The following is a 23,121-nucleotide window of genomic DNA, read 5'->3' as shown; positions in this document are numbered from 1 at the left end:
AAATGTGGTCAGGAACGGAACCGGGGTCAGGAACTGGCAACAAGGCAGAGTCAGGATCCAAGTTCAGGTCAGAGGCAAGCTGAGGCAGCAACAAAGGTACAGACAGAGTAGTAGTTGTACACAGGGAATAGCTGAAAGACCAGTCAGCCCTTAAACATGAGCAGGAGCATCCCTAAATAGCCCTTCTGTCGTCAACATGCACTGAGTACGTGAATGTGTGCACATGCATTCCTGTGCGCATGTGCGTTTCTGTTCATTATTCTGCTAAGATTTCTGCGGACATGTGCATTTCTGCAAGTCAAATGTCTAATAGGCATTCTCTGACACAGAGGTGTAAAGGCTGGCAGAATGGACTCCTTGCATGTCCTTTGTCCCAGAGCCTGTAGTATTTCTGCCAGTGTTGAGGCCGCTTTAGTAATAATTACGCTCTGGTTTTATGGTTTTGTTTTGGGTGCTCTTAGGGCAGCCGGTGATATGTTTCTTAGAGGCCCTCAGTTTCTTATCTCTTGCAGGTGCAGATTCATTTGGCTTGTTTTCATGCCTGATAAATGGGGAGGAACGAGAACAGACGCATCGAGCCGTCTTCAAGTGAGTAAGACTATTCTTGGTCCTAATATACTTTAGACGTTTCATGTCTTGTTCAAGATCCTTGGCTTTTGTTTTGCACTGTTCTCACTAGGGACCTTGTCTATACACAGTTTTTTTCGCAGTTTCCTCAAAAATTGAAGAAAAAAGGTCAGTTTGCCTGCACATACACTATATTGTCAAAAGTATTGGAACCTCTGCCTTTACACGCACATGAACTTTAATGGCATCCCAGTCTTAGTCCGTAGGGTTCAATATTGAAGGCCTCTTGAGCCCCTATAGGGAAAAAGAGCCTTGACTGATGGGGGCATGGCCAAGTGCTGGGCAATGTGGGTGAATGGTCAAAAAGGATTGGTCAAATTATGGGGGGTGGGCTGGGCCTGAGCTCAGAAATCTGGGCCTTTTTGAAGAACGTGGATAACTAAAAATCAATACTAAATTGATTAAACCACACTCCTTCCCTAATAAATTGCAAACATGCTAAATTGATTTTAACTGAGCACCAACTTTGCTTTAGGGGATGCTCCCAGGGGGGCTCTATAGCACATATTTGGTGGTTTCGTGCTATTCTTTCTCCTTTTCACATCTCTATCATTTCTCCCTGTTCTCCTAACCTTTTTTTCTACTCTTAAGGATGCTAACCCTCAGCTTACATAGTGGTGTATTGTACACTTCTACTACAGGTTCACAAGCAGCCCAGTATGACCCGGGTCTTGGATCATCTGGTCCGTAGAACTTTTTTTTATTTGAGCCTAATACGGGATCATGGCTCCTGCTTCCTTTATGCTGGTGAAGGCCATTAGGCCCTGATTTGCTATGTATACCATATGTTATAAAACTCTGTTGTAAACCTGTTCTGTTGGCATATATGACAATAAAACTTTTAAAAGAAAAAGTCCAAACACAAAATAAGTTCAGTAGTGCAAATAGTGAATATTCAAACAATGTATCAAAGTCTTCAGACAATGTATCAACTTCTTCAGATTGTGTACACAATCTTCAAATCCCTGCTGGACACTGGACAGTAGTTAAATTTGACTGAAATATCTTCCACCACCATCACCTGTCACACATCCTACTCACCAGACTTCCAAGACCCCTATTACAGGTAGTCATAAAGCGAATATGGATATATCCAGTAGGAGTTGTGCACGATCCCAATGTTCATCCCAGCATTTAACTGACCTCCAGGACACACACACCAAAGTGAATCCAGATCGTTTGAGCATGTTCCCAGGAACAAAAAGATTTGAAGTGATTTGTCCAATGGTTAGTGGGGGAAAAAAAAAAGGGGGCTTCCATAGTGAAGTATGCCACAGTTTTATTCCAAAAAAACAAGATGAAAACTGCAAATTCTTGCAGCTTAGAAATCCATGTGCATGGAAACGCCATGATGTGTCCCAGCTGCGCTTCAAAAACAGCCTCGATGACGTATCACAATCAAGCACCCATGTGATACGTCATCTCCGCTGTTTTTGAAGCGCAGCTGGAACATAGGAAGCGCAGCTAGAACATAGGACAATGTTGCCTCAGTCCCCTTAATAGTAGGCACCTTGGGACCTCACACGAAATCTCAGACACTGTAATTTTTGGAGTCCCCACATCAGCTTCTAGTTCTCGTACTATTAGTCTCCAATCTTTGTTGATTGCATCTCATACACGTTTAGATTGATACTAAACCTACACTTTAATCTTCAGTATCCCTTCTCTTTGCCCTTGTACACGCGGTTGTAAATCCTGATGGAAAATGTCCGATCGGACCGCGTTGTTGGATAATCTGACCGTGTGTGGGCTACATCTGACTTTTTCCATCGGAATGTCCGGCTAACAAAGTTTGAGAGCTGGATATAAAATTTTCCGACAACATGATCCATATTTGTATAGAATTCCGATCGGACAAAGTGCTCAGCATGCTCAGATCAAATTATGAGACCAAAGCTATTGGCTACTAGCCTGAACATAGTCCCGTTGTAATGAAAGAACGTCATCACGTTCCAAACGATCGGATTTTCCGACAACTTTGTCCGACCGTGTGTATGCAACACCAGTTTCGGACAAAATCCGTCGGAAAAAATCTGATGGATTTTGTGGTCATTATGTCTGACTGTGTATACAAGGGCTTAGTGTATGTGGATGATGGCACTATAATGTACGAAAAACATAAGCAGGAGGAGCTTCTAATCCTCTGCTGCTGGTCATATGTTAAAAAAAATGTTTTAAAAAATGAATAATAATAAAAAATTAAAACAGTTTTCAGTTGTCATACAAATATATATTTAAAATCAAATCTTTATTATTTTTTTTTTGGCAATAACATGTAGAGGACGGATTTCTGCCAGTTACAGGCAGGCTGCAACATGCCCCTCCAGCCTGTGTCTAAGCCCTTGTACACACGGTCGGAGATTCCGACAACCAAATCCGTCGGATTTTGTCCGTCCGATTTTGTCCGCCGGATCTTGTCCGAAACTGTTGCATACACACGGTCGGACAAAGTTGTCGAAAAATCCGATCTTTCAGAACATGATGACGTAATTTCGTTACGATGGGACTACGTTCAGGCTAGTAGCTAATAGCTTTGATGTAGGAATTTGATCTGAGCATGCGTGGCACTTTGTCCGATCGGAATTCTCTACACATGATTGGAGTATGTCCGATCGGATCAGTTTGTCGGAAAATATTTCCAGCAAGTTGGAAAATTTGGTCCGACGGATATTCCGACGGAAACAGTCCGATTCATACCACACACAGTCGGATTATCCGACAACACGGTCCGATAGGACACATTCCGACGGATTCTCCGACCGTGTGTACAAGGGCTTAGAATAAGAGGGCGATGAAGCCTCCATCAGTCTACATGTAATAATGTAATAACCCGTCCCCATTCATAGGCGTGCCGATTCCCCCCCCCCCCCCCCCAGAAGTGCTACTGACTTCCCTTCTCTCCCCCCGACTACTGCGGGAGATGTTTCAGGATGGAGAGCGGGGGAAGAAGCTAGTAAATCATTCACTTGCACACACTTGCTCAATGTGTCCATTCATAACTGAAGCAATGTAAACTGTGTTTACTATGCTTGGGTTTATGAATGAACAGGAAGCCACTCAGCACAGACAAATTCCCATTCGTTCTCTGCCCCGTGAAGCTGAGGCTGCAGAGAAAAGCATGTGTGTTTGAGCTTTGGGGTGCACACCCCAAAAAGCCCCCGCACTGGTGCCGCAAGCAGCACGCAAAGCCTCTTTTGCTGGAACTCCCTCCCCATCAGCAGAGCAGTGCAGGGAAGTGTCAGTGAGATATTCCATGTATTCCAATATCAGAGTTCCCCACACTGCCTCTGCTCTGAGGGGGAGGCACTGCGCCCCCACACATTGTGAAAGATGGGAAACATTGTTTGGTTCTCTAGCTTTGCTGTAGCTGTGATCGTCAGCTTTTGTGATGGGGAAGAGATTGGGTGCAGTTCTGCTGGGGGGGGGGACGGTCCCTGTTTCCAGGAGGAGGAGGAGGACTGTCTTGGCCACTGCTAAACCAATCATAGTCCTGCTAGCCCCATCCACCATCTGAAGGAAGGTGACTCGCTTGGTTGCCACTACCAATCTCAGAAAGAAGGGATTTCCCTGTGATTGAGAAAACCCCAATCAGGTGACAGTTTGTGGAATTACTGTTGAGCTTCTGGGAACTTTGTTGAAATTATTCCTGAACCTTTGTGTCACTTACTACTGAACCCTGGCACTCTGTGCCCCTTCAAGCCACAGCCAGTATTCAACACAATGAAAATCACACCCACCCACTTTTTCTCAACTGCAGGGGGCCCAACTTATGATCCTGCACACAGGCCCACTGCTTTCAGAAAACACCCCTGACCTGAGCTCATCATTGCGCATCTATTCCACATGCTGGTATTAGACATCACATACATCTCATACATCACATACATCACATACATCCCATACATTGCATACATCCCATAGATCACATACAGGCACGTGGGCTGGATGCGAGAGGTGGATCAGCAGGATGAGTGTGTCAGGACAGGTAGATTTCTCATCTCTGCTTCTTTTCACCACTCTGCATATCACCCATATCATAGATGAGGGTACAAGATATGAGAAGGGGGTACAGTGGTGGACCAGATAAGCAGGGTGGTTCAGTGGTGGGCCAGATGAGCAGGGGGTTCAGTGTTGGGGCAGAAAAGCAGGGGGGCAGAGCAGTGGGGCATATGTGAAAGGATATGTATTGGTGGGGCAGATGAGCAGGGGAACAGTGGTGGGGCAGGAGAGCAGCGCGGACAGTGGTGGGGCAGATGAGAAAGTGGGTTACAGTGGTGGGGCAGATGAGCAGATGGGTATAGTGTTTGGATAGATGAGAAGGTGATTCAGTAGTGAGACAAAAGAGCATGGGCATACAGTGGTGGAGCAGATGTGCAGGGAGGTACAGTGGTGGGGCAGATGAGAAAGGGGATACATTGATGGGGCAGATGAGCAGGGGGTTACAGTGGTGGGACAGAAGAGCAGGGGGGTACTGTGATGGGGCAGATGGGCAGGGGGTTACAGCGGTGGATCAGAGGAGCAGGGGGTACAGATGTGGGGCAGATGTGCAGAGGGGTGCAGAGGAGAAAGGAGGTACATCAGTGGAACACATAAGTAGGGGGTTACAGTGGTGGGGCAGAAGAGCAGATGGGACAGATGTGCAGGAGGTAAAGTCATGGGGCAGATGAGAAAGGAGGTTACAGTGGTGGGGCAGATGAGGAGATAAGTACAGTGGTAGGAGAGATAAGAAGATGGTTCAGTGGTGGAGCAGATGTGAATGGAGGTACAGTGGTGGGGCAGATGAGAAAGGGGAAACATTGGTGGGGCAAATAAGCAGGGGCGTACAGAGGTGGGGCAGATGTGCAGGGTTGTACAGTGGTGGGGCAGATGTGCAGGGGGTTACAGTGGAGGGTCAGATGAGAAAGGGGGTACATTGGTGGGGCAGATGAGCAGGGTGGTACAATGGTGGGTAGATGTACAGGAGGTTACAGTGGTGGGGCAGATGAGCAGTGGGTACAGTGGTGGGGCAGATGTACAGTGGTGGGGCAGATGAGCAGGGGGGTACAGTAGTGGGGCAGATGTACAGTGGTGGGGCAGATGAGCAGGGGGGGTACAGTGGTGGGGCAGATGTACAGTGGTGGGGCAGATGAGCAGGGGGGTACAGTGGTGGGGCAGATGTACAGTGGTGGGGCAGATGAGCAGGGGGGTACAGTGGTGGGGCAGATGTACAGTGGTGGGGCAGATGATCAGGGGGGTACAGTGGTGAAACAGATTTTCAGGGGGGCCAGTGATCTGAGTGTGGAGTTGCAGGAATTGGGGCTGATCTGAATTGTGTCAGTGCAGGATGTTAATTTCTCACTACTAAAGTGTTTTACAGTATTTATAAGAAATCATTTTCGTGATTGAGAGTGTGAAGTTGATCATTATTTTGTAATAAAATCGGCACGCTCAATTTCTTTGAAAACATTTTTCGGCACACTGTGCTCAAAAGGTTGCCTACCCCTGACCTAATGCAATAGACTGTGCCCCCATTGTATTTAGCTTGTTAGTGGGCATGGAGAAGAAGGGAGGGAGCGGGCTGTCATTTACCACTCTGTATACGCCCACATTTGTGACTCTGTAGTTATATGCGCTGTTCAGATGTGATGGGGAGCAAATGTTCAGCATAGAAATTCACAGAAAACTGAGCATGTGCAGAGTTGCCAACACTGCTCTGGAAAATCCCCAGCTGAATTGGGGACATGAACAGAAGGGGGAGACAGAGAGCAGGTCAGGTGTTCTGTTTGTTGCAGACCTTCCAGAACATGGATCGCTTTCAACAGGTTTCTACAGGTTCTCGACCATCTTTGAAGTGTTTGTGCCACACTTTTATTTGCGCTGAACTTATTGCGTTGTCTCCAAAAGTCTTCTAAATCATCCGAATAGTTTCCGGGAAGGAATGTTCAACCATTACACAAAATGTGATGCAGATTCATTGCTCCACTCGCCTAGACCCCCTTCATATCTAGCAATTTGGGATTGCACGGCAATGCTGGAAAAATGCAGCACGTGTTTAAAGGTGATGCGGTTTCTGCCGCGATTGTCACGCTCTAAACGCAATGCACAGAGCTTGTTATCCAAATGAGGCTCCTGCTCCTTTTCTGGCAAAAAAGCTTTGCGTGATTCAGTTTGCTGCAATTGCTGTGCCATTTATCGTACATCAGTCGCAGCAAAACAGAACCACGTTTAGGTGCCATTGAAAATGAATGGCACTCGAACACGTGTGCTGCGTTTTGCCAGCATTGCAGTGCTATATGGAATCGTGGTAATTCTGCCTGTGGTCCCAAATCGCTAGATGTGAACGGGGCCTTAGTCACTTTGAATGCGAGGGACACACAGTACACATCTCACTCAACAGCATCTAGCGCCCCCACTGACTTGTATAGTGAAGTCCTCATTGTTAACGCATGCACATTCCAGTCCACTCTCCTTAGCTGCTAGGTTACAGTGATGTCGCACGAACCGTTCTCATTATATTAACAATGGGTGGACTTTTTCTGGACAGACCTCGTAAATGAATAAAATCTTGGCATTATGAGATATGTTGGCTTGTTCATCACACGTGGCACTCAGCTCCTTTTCACATTGCTCATGGCAAACTCTAATGCCGAGTACACACGATCGGACTTTCCGGAAGACTAGGTCCGGCGGACCGTAATTCGTTGGACAATTAGATCGTGTGTGGGCTGCAGTGGACTTTTTTTCCCCAAAAGTCAGACGGACCTAGAAATAAAACATGTTTCAAATCTTTCCGACGGACTCGAGTCCGGTAGAAAAGTCAGTTCGTCTGTATGCTAGTCTGGTGGACGAAAACCAACACTAGGGCAGCTATTGGCTACTGGCTATGAATTTCCTTATTCTAGTCCGGTCGTACGTCATCACGTTTGAGTCCGTCGGACTTTGGTGTGCTTGTGTGTGGCCAAGTCCGTTCGTTTGGAAAGTCCGTCAGAACTCCGCCAAAAGTCAGTCGGGAACACCGTCGGACCTAGCCCGTCGAAAAGTCCGGTCATGTGCACGCGGCATTAGTAGATGTCCAATACCTGTTTTTTTAAGAAGTACTTGCTCTGTTAACTAATAACTGGCCTACATTATGGCCAAAGCCAAGCCCTTTAAAGTGTGTCTAAAGTAAGTTTATGATAGAGTAAGAAAGGATTAAAATCCCTGTCTGTTTTTTTTTTTTTTGTTATTTTGCTGTCTGTATCCCATTGGAGAGATTGCCTTTCATTTGCTGCTGGAGACCCAATGGCATGTGGCAAGACATCTCTCTAAAATGAGGGAATTCCCGCTAGAAAGTTGTCATTGGACTAGACATTGCCCTGCCCCATGGGAACTAGGGCCTGGATCTAGCCTGTGTAATGTGGGGGGTGCAGTAAAAAATGTCAGGGGGCAGATGATAGGGTCAACAATTTGTAGGGCAGCATACAGGGGGTATTATTTTGTAGCACAGCATACAGGGGGGTATTCATTTGTAGGGAAGAGGAAAAGGGACAGCAAGGCAATATACAGGGGTCAGTGGGAGGTCAACACTGGCAGGGCAGAGGACAGGGGTCACCATTGGTAGGGGACAGTGGTCACCACTGGCAGGGCAGGGGACAGGGGTCACCATGGGCAGGGGACACCACTGGCAGGACAGAGGACAGGGGTCACCATTGGCAGGGGACAGTGGTCACCACTGGCAGGGCAGGGGTCAGGGGTAACCATTGGCAGGGTAGAGGACAGGAGTCACCATTGGCAGGGCAGAGGACAGGAGTCACCATTGGCAGGGCAGAGGACAGGGTCACCGTTGGCAGGGCAGAGGACAGAGTCACCGTTGGCAGGGCAGAGGACAGGGTCACCATTGGCAGGGCAGAGGACAGGGTTCACCATTGGCAGGGCAAAGGACAGGGGTCACCATTGGCAGGTGCAGGGGACAGGGGTCACCATTGACAGGGCAGAGAACAGAAGCCGCCAGTGGCAGGGCAGAGGACAGAGGTCACCACTGGCAGGGCAGGGGATGGGGGTCACCACTGTTAAGGCACTGGCAGAACTCTTTCTCCCATCCCTGCAGTGTACACAGCCTGAGCAACAGCAGAGCAGCTGCAGTAACCAGCTACACAGTGTACAGATCGTGGCTGTGTATACGGGAATCCGATTTCAGCTATTGTGTGCTGTGCGATGAGGAAGAGGCCTTGCTGCCTGTGCTCAGGCTGTGTACACTGCAGGGATGGGATAAGGCACATTACCAGGGGTGGAGGGGGGGTTGTGGATTGGGGGGCACAACTGAAATCTGGGGTGGGGGAGGCACAGCCATCCCCAGCACCCTCCTAGATCGGGCCATGATTGAAACATTTCTCCTCACTTCTTTTGGTGAAAGCTGTAAAACATTGGATATCCCATCACTCTTTATCTTGCGGGTACCCACACGGCACTGAAAGCTTATAGCACCCATATATGAGGGCAGGTGCACAGCTATGAGTTGGACCATTTAAACCTAAGTTTAGAAAAAGACAGTACACTAACCTGAAACCCAAATCATAAAATTTACTGAAGTCCCATATCATTTATGTGCTGGTTTAGGTCTTCAGTAAATTAGATTCCAAGTTGGCACAATGGCTTTTTGTACACTTAGCAATAAAAACTTGATAGGTTTGAACTGTTCCCGGATCTATCCAAAACTAAAAATGTAAAAAAAAACAAAAAACTTTTTAGTTATAGGTACACTTTACAGGTACAATCCAGTCTAAATTTAAAAGCAACCATAACAGTGCAGACAGGGGACACGGTCTAATTATCCAGAACAATTAGTTTTTTACTCTAGGTGCCACTTGTTCACCACGCAGATCTTCTGCTAACATTTTCTAAATGCCAGCCTTGTGCTCTGGGAACACCATTTACAGAGCCTTGTGCATACACAAGTCAAATGTTCTCCGCCTCACACCTTCAACTTGTGTTTAAAGCCAGAATGATGATTTATTTTTAACCACTTAAGCTCTGGAAGATTTTACTCCCTTTACGGCCAGGGCATTTTTAGCTATTAGGCACTGCTCCACTTTAAGTGGAATTTGCGGGGTCAACACTCTACGCAAATACAATTTTTTATAATGTTTTTCACACAAATTGAGCTTTCTTTTGGTGGTATTTCATCACCACAGTTTTTTTCTTATATAAAACAAACATTTGGAAGAAAAACAGTATTTTTTACTTTCTGCTATAAAACAATTCCAATGAAAAAAAAAAAAAATATATATATATATATATATATATATATATATATAATTTCTTCATAAATTTAGGCCAAAATGTGCTACAAAAAAATCACAATAAATGTATATAGATTGGTTTACATGAAAGTTACAGTGTCTACAAACTATGGTATATACAGTATATTGGAATATTTTTTTTTTTTAAACAGTGATCATTGCTAATACTATACACTGTCACTGTACTAATGACACTAGCTTGGAAGGCGCTAACATCTAGGGGCAATCAAGGAGTTAAGCCTTACACTGTGAAATATGTGTAATATTGCTACTTTCACTAATTTACTGCACACAGTATCATACCTCCCAACATTTTGAGATGGGAATGAGGGACACCTACTAGCAAATGTATGAAGGCATAGGACACGCCCCCTGCCACACCCCCTTAAGGGAGAATTCACCGGGAAAAAAAGTTAAATAAATCCACAAGGGCTTTTTTTTGTACCACTATTCCTTTATTTTGGCTTTTGAAATTCACAAATGCAGCAATTTAGAAATTGGATGACAGGCTTAGCACTGGGAAACACTATTAGAAAGTTAAAAAGTGCATTTTTATATAAAACTATATAGATCAGGAAAAATGAGGGGGGAAAAGGGACAGAGGGACATTGCTCCAAATCAGGGACAGTTGGGAGCTATGCAGTATCACAGTACAGAGCCCTGTGTTTACTAACAACACAGGGCTCTGTACATCCCAGAATGCATAGCAGGGAGAAAAATCAGCCACATCGCTGCACCATGTACAGTGCCCTGTGTTGTTAGTAAATACAGGGCTCTGTACTGTGATTTGCTAAGCCAATCAGCGGGCCCCAGCCATAAATTATTGAATGGGACCTGTGGACTGACTTGTGCTGCACTGAATTACAGCACAGATGGGGTGGCGGGCGCACACGCTTCCCCTACCCAGAAATGCGGGATCACGTACATGCACAGCAGGGCCACCCTGCCGCACTAAAAAAAGGTGGTGGACGGTCTACTAGGGGTAAATTAATTTATATTTCTTTTCTTTTCTCCCTGGTGACTCAAAATTCTTTATCTGTTGTTGGGGAACATGGTGACGCAGCCGTATTGGGCTCTCTCAGTAGAATATTATACTTGGGCCAATTTTAAGCAGGATCCAATCCTATATGTCTCTGTTCTCTTAAAACGCATTGGCTTGATTTTATTTGTTGCTACCCTACAAAAAAAAGTATTTTCAAACCCACATTTACTGGACATCTGACGCTCCGTTACATCCACTTTCCTAAATCACATGTGGAATCAACCATAAGGCCTTACCCCAAGGCAGCAGCCCAGGCCACCACCACCTTCTTTCAAGCTGGGCACTACTCTTTGGAAGGGAATTCTTCCTACCCGCCCACATCTTCACCTACTTACAAACATTGTATGATTAAGTCAGTCCAGCGCAACCTCCTCCCTCAAAGAGCAACTCTGGAGTGTGGAAGGAAACCAGAGTACCTTGAGGAAACCCACTCAAACAGCAAGAACATCCAGCAAACTCCATTGCAGATAGTGTCCTGACAGGGACTCATACCAGAAACCAGTGGCGTCGCTAGGGGGTGGCTTTTGGGGCCATAGCCCTGAATCTGGGGAACATAGCCCAGAGTCTCTGCAGGGGTCCCCAAAGGGGAGGGGAGGGTCTCTGGGGACCCTGATGCAAGGGGGAGGCTCTCTGGGGACCCTGGTGTAAGTGGGGGGCTCTCTGGGGACCCTGATGCAAGGGGGAGGGTCTCTGGGGACCCTGATTTTAAGGGGGAGACTCTCTGGGGACCCTGATTTTATGCAGAGGCTCTCTGGGGACCCTAATGTAAGGGAGTCCCTCTGGGAACCCTGATGTAAGTGGGGGGCTCTCTGGGGACCCTGATGCAAGGGGGAGGTTCTCTGGGGACCCTGGTGTAAGTGGGAGGCTCTCTGGGGACCTCAATGCAAGGGGAAGGGTCTCTGGGGACCCTGATTTTAAGGGGGAGACTCTCTGGGGACCCTAATTTTATGCAGAGGCTCTCTGGGGACCCTAATGTAAGGGGGTCCCTCTGGGAACCCTGATGTAAGTGGGGGGCTCTCTGGGGACCCTGATGCAAGGGGGAGGCTCTCTGGGAACTCTGATGTAAGGAGGAGGCTCTCTGGGGACCCTGATGTAAGGGGGGGCTCTCTGGGGACCCTGATGTAAGGGGGGGCTCTCTGGGGTCCCTGATGTAAGAGGGGGGCTCTCTGGAGATATATATACACACACACACACACACACGTATATTACTGTATATACATGTGTATGCCTGCCCAAGCATATGACTTTCTTTACTGTGCCGCTCTGGGCTCTAGCCCCAGATCTTTTGTAGACTTAGCAACACCCCTCCCGGAAACCCAAGTACTGCATGGCAGAAGTTGTATAGAATAATGTTCCTGGGTGTTGTAGTTCTCCCTGGAATGCCTCAGAGGAGGATGCTAGGTCTAGTTGCATTATAGGAGGTTGAAGTGAGTGAACAGGCTGTGTTCAGTGGTAGGAAGTGTTATTTTTGTTCTCACATTGTTCCTTGGAATTGATCTTTAATTTAAATATTTAACATTATTAACAAAGGTTTATTGAATGGTGTAATATCTTGGCACAGATATTATAGAGGCAGGAGTGGGGACAGAGAAATTCCAGGGGCCTGCAGTTAGACAGACCAAACCAAAGTCACAGCGCACAGCAATGACATCATCACATTGTATTCATGATGTCACTGGTTCTGGGGCACTATATATAAGAGTTCTTTCTTCTTGTATTTTAAGAGGTTTAGTTCCCAAAAACATGATATTGTAGGTAGAAAAAGTATAATAGAAAAAGTATAAAAACTGCTAATATATGACTTCAGAGTATAAAATATAAGCAGCAAAACCTCCTGTAAGACATATACACAGTAAACCAAACATAAAAAATATAGGATCACGCTAATCAATCAAAAAGTATAAGTGAAAATAATTCAAAACAGTCCACAAGTGATGTGATAAAATTCCTGGTGTGAATCTTCACCATCCACCACCTTGTAGTGATATGAGCATCAGTGCCTCCACCAACTCACTTACTAGCTCCCGTTGACCCCTCATTACAAGGCATTGTTTGCTCTTGTGGCTTTAGGCCAGCCAAGGCCTTTCTCCAGATCCGGTTTTCCTTCTAAGCAGGATCGCCCCTTGGCATTGTGTTATAAGTGAGAGTATTTTTAAGCTGCAGTTTGTCTCTAAACAGCGGTCAGCATCACATTCAGACCTGATTTGTAGCTCAGCTGAGCGATCCTCACAGGCGATGTTGGGTGGGACTGCATCTTCTGGTCACATGACCTTTTGCTCTGTTCTGATTTTCTTTCCTCCTGTGTGCAGAGAGTCTCATACAAGCTGAAGATCCTGTCCAGGTGATACAGGGGCACTGCTGGGTGTGCTGGGGTCCATGCTCTGTATAGGGGCCCCTGGAGAGCTCCTGAGAGAAGTGTCAGTGGTGGATGTGAGCGTGATGATATTGTAGGTGTTGGATAAGCCTTGTGGACTGAGATAACCCTTAGGTGTTAGTGGGATAGGCCAGCCTTTTTCAACCAGGGTGCCCTGGGGTGCCTTGAGGTTTCTTCAGGTGTGCCTTGGCAACATACCTAAAAATTGCCCAAAAATTGTATGCAACCCAGCATTTGGATGAAGTCTCCCTTTTAGTTACACAAAGCCATGGGTTTTCATTGTGCACCATTACAATCTAGCTGCCAGCGTCCTAACAACCATTGGCATAATCAGTTGATAAGGAGGATGTTAGTTGTCTGCATTGCATCCATGTTTGATCCTCCTCTGCCTCTCTCCATCAGCTTTGGGGTCACATTAGTTGAGTGATGGAGAAAAACAGAGAGAAGAGAAACATTGGAATACTAGTCAGTACCAGTTTGCAAAAAGTATATTTGCTTTGGAAGAATAAATCACCTCTAACTTTGGCCATCCTACGTGTGTGGATTTTGCTGCATTATGTAAAACAATTAGAATAGTTTTTACATTTTAGAATGGGGTGCCTCGAGACTGTCCGTCATTTTTAAAGGATGTTTTGACTGAAAAAAGGTTGAGAAACACTCAGATAAGCAATGAGGGGAAATCCTTCCAGAGGGCACATCGGTGGTATTAAAAGTCCAGCAGAAGCTTTAATCCTTCCACACTCTGCTAAAAGTTATTGGATTTAATTTGTCATCTATGTCCCAGTTTGACAGATCCCCATCCCAATCCCTGTCCCAGTGACGGCAGACAGAGGGCCTGACTGTTCCTTTTTATTTATTAGCTGTGCCCTGCCACCAATTGCTGTAGTTGAATGGAGCTCACGACAAGCTGAGACATTTTCTGTACACAGCGTAACCATGATCTGATTTTTACTCTTGGTTGCAGGTTCATGCCTCGCCACCCAGGGGAGCTAGAGCTGGAGGCAGAGGATCCGCTTTATGTGGAGGTCCAAGCTGAGGATTACTGGTATGAGGCGTATAACATGAGAACTGGGGAGCGAGGGATCTTTCCAGCTTACTATGCAGTCCAGGTGACGAAGGAACCAGATCACTTAGCAGGTGAGAGGGCCTCCTCACTGGTTTTGTGACAATAACATACAGTAGAAGAATGTGTCTGTTTTTTTAAAGAGATGCTTAAAAGAAACCTACGAAGAGAAGGGAAGAGCATCCTGACAGCCCTAATGGTCAATGAAAAGATGACCAGTATCATGGAAGATTCCCACCCTCGCACATGTCGCAACTTATTTTTATCCTGACCCTCATATCAATACCTGATGGTAGAACAAGTATGGGAGACAGGCGTTCAGATTTTGTAGACTTCGTTGGCTGCATAATTGTTCCATATCATATACAGTAGAAAAATAATTTGCTACCTGCTGTCCTCTAAGCCCATTGACCAGTCTATCCTGAAGGCCTCCTAAGTGCCTGAAGAGTGGTCAGCCACCCACCCCCTGGAATACTGGCATTGGAAAGCCTGGCACAATAGGTTTATTACTGAAGAGTTTTTTTTGAGTTATGAATATCACCTAATTACCTGCCCTCTTCATGTGATTAGCAGTCCTAGCTCGTAGAACACACCGTTTTTTTCTGTTATAGAATGCCGTAATCCTCACAAACACCTCCCATCAAACCACCCCACCTAAATGATGAAACCAATGAAAGATGAAAAGGGAAAAATCTACTTCCCTGTCAGTGTCCATATTACTAACGCAAGGAATGGCCACCATTTAGCCCATGATGTGGTCACCTTGGTTCATGAGGGGTGGTTTAATTCCCAACCTTTGGTTTGCCACCACATTTTTATCCTTCCCCCATAATATGGTTAGAGTACGCGATGGATACTTCCATAGAATAAAGAGGTTCCAAGTAATTTCATTACATTTCTAGAGTCAGATTCATACAACACAGGGATCGCCCTGCCATGGAGGGTATTGGTTGAGAGCCCAATGTTCAGCCTTTTCTGTTCACTTTTATTCTGTACAGAAACACGAGCCTCTGATTGGGTGGATCAGTTTTGGGTGAAGTTCCTCGGTTCGGTGCAGGTACCATATCACAAAGGGACTGACGTTCTTTGCACCGCCATGCAAAAGGTAGGTACTGCATCTAAGTGGTTTAGAAATGAACAAAGTTCCTAGTAAAGGAAAATGGGCCTCTCCAGTGTTCAGAGTGGTGCTATTTTTCGAGTGATTCTGAGTTGTCTTTTTTTTTAGATTGCTATGTCCCGTCGCCTTACAGTGCTGTCAAACCCGCCCTCCAGCTGCATCCTGGAGATCAGTCTGCGAGGGTTAAAGATTGCAGTGCACGGAGAGGACCCTCATGATCACAGCCAGGTAAGTAAATGTAACCATATCAGGAGACCTGGCCTGTGGTATTCTGCGATTTTATGTTGGATTATCTGGAAATGTGTATACCAAAGTGACATTAAAAATACATTATTAGAATGTTTTTTTTTTTGGTAGTAAAAAATTACCTTCTATTGCCTTCTCCAAATCTCCAGATTCTTTTTTTTTTCTTCTGTGACCTGACTTCCTGTTAGAGGATGGCTACATTCATTCTCCATGGTCTCCCTGTACGTAGGAACGTAGCCACCCTGTCTTGCTCGCTCCTGAGGTGAGCTATGGGCTTATTATTTATTACAGGTACTTATATAGCACCATCAATTTATACAGCACTTTACATATATATATATATATATTGTAGATTGTCATCAGTCCCTGCCCTTAAGGAGCTTACAATCTAAGGCAGTGATTCTCAACCATGGTTCCGTGGAACCCTAGGGTTCCTCCAGACGTTGCTAGGGGTTCCTTAAGCATTGGGCAATTTCTGCCTCTCAGTTCCCACTGACACCATTGGTCTTTTTAACTATCTGTAAGGAGGTAATTCTTCCCAATGACCACAAGTGTAAGGACCATTCTTCTCACTGACCATCACACGTGTATCATGAGTTGTAGATAGGGATGCACCGAAATTTCGGCCGCCAAAACTTATCGGCCGAAAATGCCCTTTTTGGCAATTTGCTGAAAGGAAAAAACGGCTGATAATTGAGCCGAAAATGGGGCAGGGCCTGGGGCGGAACCCCGCCCGCCCTTGGTGCCGCCCATGATGTGGGGTGTATAGCGCAGGAGAGCCGCCGCCATCTGGTTTAATAGAGCGCCGGTAACATCACATGGCATAGCTGGCTGCATCACTGGGGGGCATCGCTGGCTGCATCACTGGGGGGCATCGCTGGCTGCATCACTGGGGGGCATCGCTGGCTGCATCACTGGGGGCATCGCTGGCTGCATCACTGGGGACATTGCTGGCTGCATCATTGGGGGCAACACTGGCTGCACTTATCTCTTTTATCATGTCGCCAGTCTCTGACCACCTCCTGTACCATGTCGCCAGTCTCTGACCACCTCCTGTACCATGTCGCCAGTCTCTGACCACCCGTACCATGTTCTCTGTCTCTGACCATCTCCTGTACCATGTCCGCAGTCTCTGACCACCTCCTGTACCATGTTCTCTGTCTCTGACCATCTCTTGTACCATGTCTGCAGTCTCTGACCACCTCCTGTACCATGTCCCCAGTCTCTGACCATATCCTGTACCATGTCCCCAGTCTCTGACCACCTCCTGTACCATGTCCCCAGTCTCTGACCATCTCTTGTACCATGTCTGCAGTCTCTGACCACCTCCTGTACCATGTCCCCAGTCTCTGACCATATCCTGTACCATGTCCCCAGTCTCTGACCACCTCCTGTACCATGTCCCCAGTCTCTGACCACCTCCTGTACCATGTCCCCAGTCTCTGACCACCTCCTGTACCATGTCCCCAGTCTCTGACCATCTCCTTTACCATGTCCCCAGTCTCTGACCACCTCCTGTACCATGTCCCCAGTCTCTGACCACCTCCTGTACCATGTCCCCAGTCTCTGACCACCTCCTGTACCATGTCCCCAGTCTCTGACCACCTCTTGTACCATGTCCCCAGTCTCTGACCATCTCCTGTATAAAAATATTTTTTAAAAACGTTCATTTTTGGTATCGGTGCTGTTTCGGTTTCGGTTTTCGGCCTAGTGTATTTTTCATTTTCGGTATCGGTTTCGGCACCAAAAAACCCATTCGGTGCATCCCTAGTTGTAGATTACTAATTTTTAGCAGGGGTTCCCTGAGACCGCAGAACTATTTCAAAGGTTCCTCTGTGTTGAAAAGGTTGAGAAAGGCTGATCTAAGGTCCATAACTCACATTCATACATACAACTAATAAGGCCAATGTAGACAGGAGCCAATTAAGCTATCAGAATGTCTTTGGAGTGTGGGAGGAAACCAGAGTACCCGGAGGAAATCCACGCAGGTACAGGAAGAACATGCAAACTCCAGGCAGGTAGTGCCATGGTCCGTATTCAAACCGATCACTCTAGTGCTGCTAGGTGGAAGTGCCAACCACTTAGCCACTGTGGAATTTGTCCATTTGAATGCCCGTGTTTTTATTTTTTCAATCTCAAGGAGGATGTAACGCTAAAATACCATGCCAGCACTGCATGCCAAGTGTTTACCCGTTTGTGGTGCAATCCTGTTGACTTCAATGGGTGAGTATGGCAAGCAGCACCACTTGCCAAGTTAAAATTGCTGAACCATGATGAAAAATATTTAAAGCAGCATTAAACCTAAAAGAAAACATGCATTATATTGCAGCTTACCAATTCCTAAATGTCTGGCTGCATTTGTTTTTATTTTATTTAGTATTTTATTTTTTCACCTGGTGAGCCTGTAAAATTGCAATATATTTTACTTTTGGTTTGGGGTTTATTAAAGCTTTAAAAAAAATTAGGGATGCAAAAATTATCGGCCACCAAAAATTATCAGCGAAAATAGGATTATCTGTGTTTTGCCAATAGAAAAAAAGTGCAGCAACCGTGCCACGATTTTACCGCGTTTACAGTGCGTTTTTCATAGGTCACGTGACTCAAGAACACAACATGGGGTTTTTTTTATGCGCTTTTGCCACGTTTTCAGTGCATTTCAATGGGGAGGTGTGTTTTTGGTGTGTTTTTGGTGTGTTTTTTTTAATGGACCGTATATGCACCAAAAATGCGGCAAGTGGGATTTTTAACACTGCAACGAAAACGCAAGGGACCAGTGTGAAGACATACATAGAATTTAGCTACTTCACCTTCGGAAGGTTTACCCCCCTTCTCGACCAGGCCATTTTTGCGATACGGCACTTTAACTGACAATTGCAGGGTTGTGCGACACTGCACCCAAATAAAATGTATGTCCTTTTTTCCCACAAATAGAGCTTTTTTTTAGTGGTATTTGATCACCTCTGCAGTTTTTATTTTTTGCTCTATAAACAAAAAAACTATTTTGAAAAAAATAAACCAATATTTTTTACTTTCTGCTATAAAACATCCAATAAAAAACTGTAAAAATAGTCTTCATCAATTTAGGCGAATGTCTATTCTGCTACATATTGTTGGTAATAAAAATCCCAATAATGCCCCATACTCCGTCATTAAAAAAAACGCACCAAAAACACATCTCCACATTGAAATGCACTGAAAATGTGGCAAAAGCGCATCAAAAAAAAATTCCACTCCAGCTTGGCTTGCATACACACGGTCACACAAAAGTTCTCTGAACTTTCGACCGTCAAGAGCTCGGTGACATACAACACTATGACCAGCTGAGAAAATGAAGTTCGATGCTTCCGAGCATGCGTCAAATTGTTTCCAAGCATGCGTCGGAATTTTGCACATCGGAATTGCATACAGACGAATGGCATTTCTGATAGAAACTTTTTCTGTCGGAAAAATAGAGAACATGCTCTCAATCTTTTGCTGGCAGGAATTCCGCCAGCAAAAGTCCGATGGAGCATACACACGGTCGCATTTTCCGACCAAAAGCTCTCATCGGTCTTTTCTGGCAGCATTTCTAATCGTGTATACGCGGCATTAGTGTATATTGTTTGGTTTATGCAAAAGTCATAGCGTCCTACAAACTATGGGATATTTTAATTAATTAATTAATTTTGTTTTTACTAGTAATGGTGGCGGTTAGTGACTTATAGTGGGACTGCGATATTGCAGCGGACAAATTGGACACCTGACACTTTTGACACTTTTTGGGGATCAGTGACACTAATACAGTGATTAGTGCTAAAATATATGCACTGTCACTGTACTAACCACACTGGCAGGGAAGGGGTTAACATCAGGAGGCAATCAAAGGGTTAAAGTAGTTGTAAAGTCTCAAGGTTTTTTACTTTTGTTACGAAGGTAAAAAACCTGTGTGCAGCGCCCCCCCCCCCCCCCAAATACTTACCTGAGCCCCATTTTGATCCAGCAATGTCCACAAGAGCCTTGCCTCTCCGGGGACTCGCACTCCTGATGCGGATCAGAGCCAGTGAGCCAATCAGGAGACGGAGGGGGCGGGGCCGAGCCACGGCTCCGTGTGTGAATGGACAAACAAAGCCGCTGGTCGAGAGCGCGCCTGCTTGGGTGACCTCACAGCAAGCTCCTTGCTGTGGGCGCACCCGGCAGCAGGGAGGAGTGGGACCCAAGAAGAGGAGGATCCGGGCTGCTCTGTGCAAAACCACTGCACTGAGCAGGTAAGTATAACATGTTTGTTAATTTAATAAAAAAACAAGACTTTAATATTGCTTTAAATGAGTTACTAGTGCTTGTGTACAGTATGGGAGGTGCTTTTAGTAGGGGAAGACATAGATCCATGTCCCTACTTTGCAGGAACACAGAATCAAAGCCTTCTCTACTGACAGATTGCCGCTCTGCCTGTGTACTGTACAATCAGCGGGTGCCAGCAGACATTGAGTCCGTGGTACCTGCCGCTGGGCTCCTGCTGTGTGTGATCATAGCAGGAGCGAGCCGCTGACAGTGCCCTCAGACCTGGAAGTGTCAGATCAGGTACGTGAATCTGGTGCAGAGCGCCCGCCCTGCCGCAGTATATGTACAGTGGGTGGTTGTGAAGCGGCTAAAGCGGAGTTTCACCCAGAAGTGGATTTTTCGCTCATTTGTCTCCCCCCCTCCCCCCACATTTGGCCCCTTTCGGGGGGGAGTGGATACCTGTCTTTAACAGGTATCTGTCCCCACTTCCGGGAGTCTTGGTCATGACCGTTGAGGTCACCGCTTTGCTCCCTCTTCCTGCCCCCACTGCCGAGCCAGTAGGAGAGCACAGCGGGTGCCTCGCGCATGCGCAGTAAAGACCCGGTGTGAAGCCGTAAATTGGCGCAATGGCACACCTGACAGCTGATGGAAACATCGGCTATGGTGTCGACCTCACTGGAGTCCAGGACAGGTAAGTGTCCTGTTATTAAGAGTCAGCAGCTACAGTATGTGGCTGGCTTTTAATCTTTTGCAGCGGTTGGAGGAACTCCACTTTAAGTAACTCTTGTTGGGAATGTGATCTCTGACCCATGGCGAGTCAAATGAACCACATGGATCACCAAGGAGGATTCACCACTGAGCTTTAGGGATGACGTATTTCTTTGTTAAACATTTTAAGCAGCTGTCCTTTGTTTCCTCAACAGGTGAACACATGCAGCCATTTCTTCCAGTTAAAGAATATTTCTTTCTGTGGCTACCACCCCAAGAACAGCAAGTGAGTAATGAGTGGCGTGCGCTGCTTGAGTGTCTTGTTCCTCTTATGCCATGATACCTTTATCTACTTGTTCCTTTGTCTCTGCAGATATTTTGGCTTCATCACTAAGCATCCTTCAGACCATCGGTTTGCATGTCATGTATTTGTTTCGGAGGAATCTACCAAACCCCTGGCAGAATCTGTCGGGTAAGTCTCTGGGCAGCTGTCTGGTAAGAGAGTACTTGTGCATCAAACATCCATCAGCCTGGCTGCTGGGCTGTAAATAGGTAATAGGTAAGACTGGAGTGCCCCCTAGTGGAATTAATCATAATTGAGTACATTTGCCTAAAGCAGTATTAACCACTTCACAATACAGCACTGCGTTACTTTAACCACTTGCTTATTGGGCACTTAAACCCCCTTCCTGTCCAGACCAATTTTCAGCTTTTAGCGTTGTCACACTTTGAATGACAATTGCGCGGTCATACAACACTGTACCCAAATTAATTTTTTTTTATTATTTTCACACAAATAGAGATTTCTTTTGGTGGTATTTAATCACTGGGGTTTTTATTCCTTGCTAAACAAACAAAAAAACTTACATTTAAAAAAAAAAATCATGTTTCATAGTTTAATAATTTTGGAAACAGGTAATTTTTCTCCTTAAAGCGGGATTCCACCCTAAAGTGGAACCTCCGCTGATCGGATCCCTCCCCCCCCCTCCGGTGTCACACCTTTCAGGGGGGAGGGGGTGGAGATACCTGTCAAAGACAGGTATTTACACCCACTTCCGGGCATAGACTCCCGTGGGAGTCTACGCCATTTCCTGCCCTGCCGCGCTGTCTGCTGGGTCCCAGTGACACGGGTCCCAGTGACAGCGCGGAGATTTCCTATTGCGCGGCGCGGCTCGCGCATGCGCAGTAGGGAACCAGGAAGTGAAGCCGATTCGCTTCACTTCCTGATTCCCTCACCTAGAATGGTGGCGACAGCAGCCGAGCGATCGATCGGCCTCGGCTGCCGGCATCGCTGGAACCCGGGACAGGTGAGTGTCCATTTATTAAAAGTCAGCAGCTGTAGTATTTATAGCTGCTGGCTTTTAATAATTTTTTTTTTGGTGGAATCCCTCTTTAACCACTTCAGCCCCGGACCAATTAACAGCCTAAGGACCAGAGGTCTTTTTACAATTTCGCACTGCGCTGCTTTAACTGGTAATTGTGCGGTCATGCAATGTTGTACCCAAACGAAATTTGTGTCCTTTTCTTCCCACAAATAGAGCTTTCTTTTAGTGGTATTTGATTGCCTCTGTGATTTTTATTTTTTGCGATATAAATGAAAAATTTTGAGAAAAAAATATATTTTCTACTTTTTGTTATAAGAAAAATCGAATAAACTCAATTTTAGTCATACATTTAGGGCAAAATGTATTCAGCCACATGTCTTTAGTAAAAAAAAATGTCAATAAGCGTATATTTTTTGGTTTGCGCAAAAGTTATAGCGTCTACAAACTAGAGTACATTTTCTGGAATTTACACAGCTTTTAATTTATGACGGCCTATCTCATTTCTTGAGGTGCTAAAATGGCAGGGCAGTACAACCCCCCCCCCCCCCCAAATGACCCCATTTTGGAAAGTAGACACCCCAAGGAAATTTCTGAGAGGCATGTTGAGCCCATTGAATATTTTTTTTTTTGTTCCAAGTGATTGAATAATGACACACAAAAAAAAAAAAAAGTTTACAAAAAGTTGTCACTAAATGATATATTGCTCACACATGCCATAGTTATATGTGGAATTGCACCCCAAAATATATTCTGCTGCTTCTCCCGAGTACGGGTATACCACATATGTGGGACTTTTTGGGAGTCTAGCCGCGTACGGCACCCCGAAAACCAATCAGTGCCTTCAGGATTTCTAAGGGTGCAAATTTTTGATTTCACTCCTCACTACCTATCACAGTTTCGAAGGCCATAAAATGCCAAAATAACACAAAACCCCCCCCCCCCCCCAAATGACTCCATTTTGGAAAGTAGACACCCCAAAGAAATTTCTGAGGGGCATGTTGAGTCCATGAAATATTTTATATTTTGCCACAAGTTGCAGGAATATTAACATTTTTTTTTTTTTTTTTGCACAAAGTTGTCACTAAATGATATATTGCTCACACAT

At 45.7% G+C, this 23,121-nt stretch overlaps 1 protein-coding gene across 3 annotated transcripts in view; it reads left to right on the top strand.

Moving 5' to 3' along the window:
• Positions 1-23,121, top strand: part of MAPK8IP1 (mitogen-activated protein kinase 8 interacting protein 1) — a 172,114-nt gene that overhangs the window by 138,151 nt on the left and 10,842 nt on the right. For 2 of the 3 annotated variants that reach the window (XM_077461906.1, XM_077461923.1), the window contains exons 6-11: positions 513-588; positions 14,265-14,437; positions 15,362-15,468; positions 15,589-15,708; positions 20,907-20,977; positions 21,065-21,163. In XM_077461906.1, coding sequence (XP_077318032.1) covers positions 513-588; positions 14,265-14,437; positions 15,362-15,468; positions 15,589-15,708; positions 20,907-20,977; positions 21,065-21,163 — 646 coding nt within the window. The remainder of the gene's footprint in view (positions 1-512; positions 589-14,264; positions 14,438-15,361; positions 15,469-15,588; positions 15,709-20,906; positions 20,978-21,064; positions 21,164-23,121) is intronic. The other variant, XM_077461915.1, reaches the window with a different exon arrangement.

Source organism: Lithobates pipiens, unplaced genomic scaffold, assembly GCF_037356315.1.
Source record: "Lithobates pipiens isolate NorthernLeopardFrog02 unplaced genomic scaffold, aLitPip1_a1.2 Scaffold_10, whole genome shotgun sequence".
NCBI classification, from domain to species: domain Eukaryota; kingdom Metazoa; phylum Chordata; class Amphibia; order Anura; family Ranidae; genus Lithobates; species Lithobates pipiens.
Note: the sequence above shows the minus strand (reverse complement) of the source record. Positions and strands in the feature narration are given on the sequence as shown.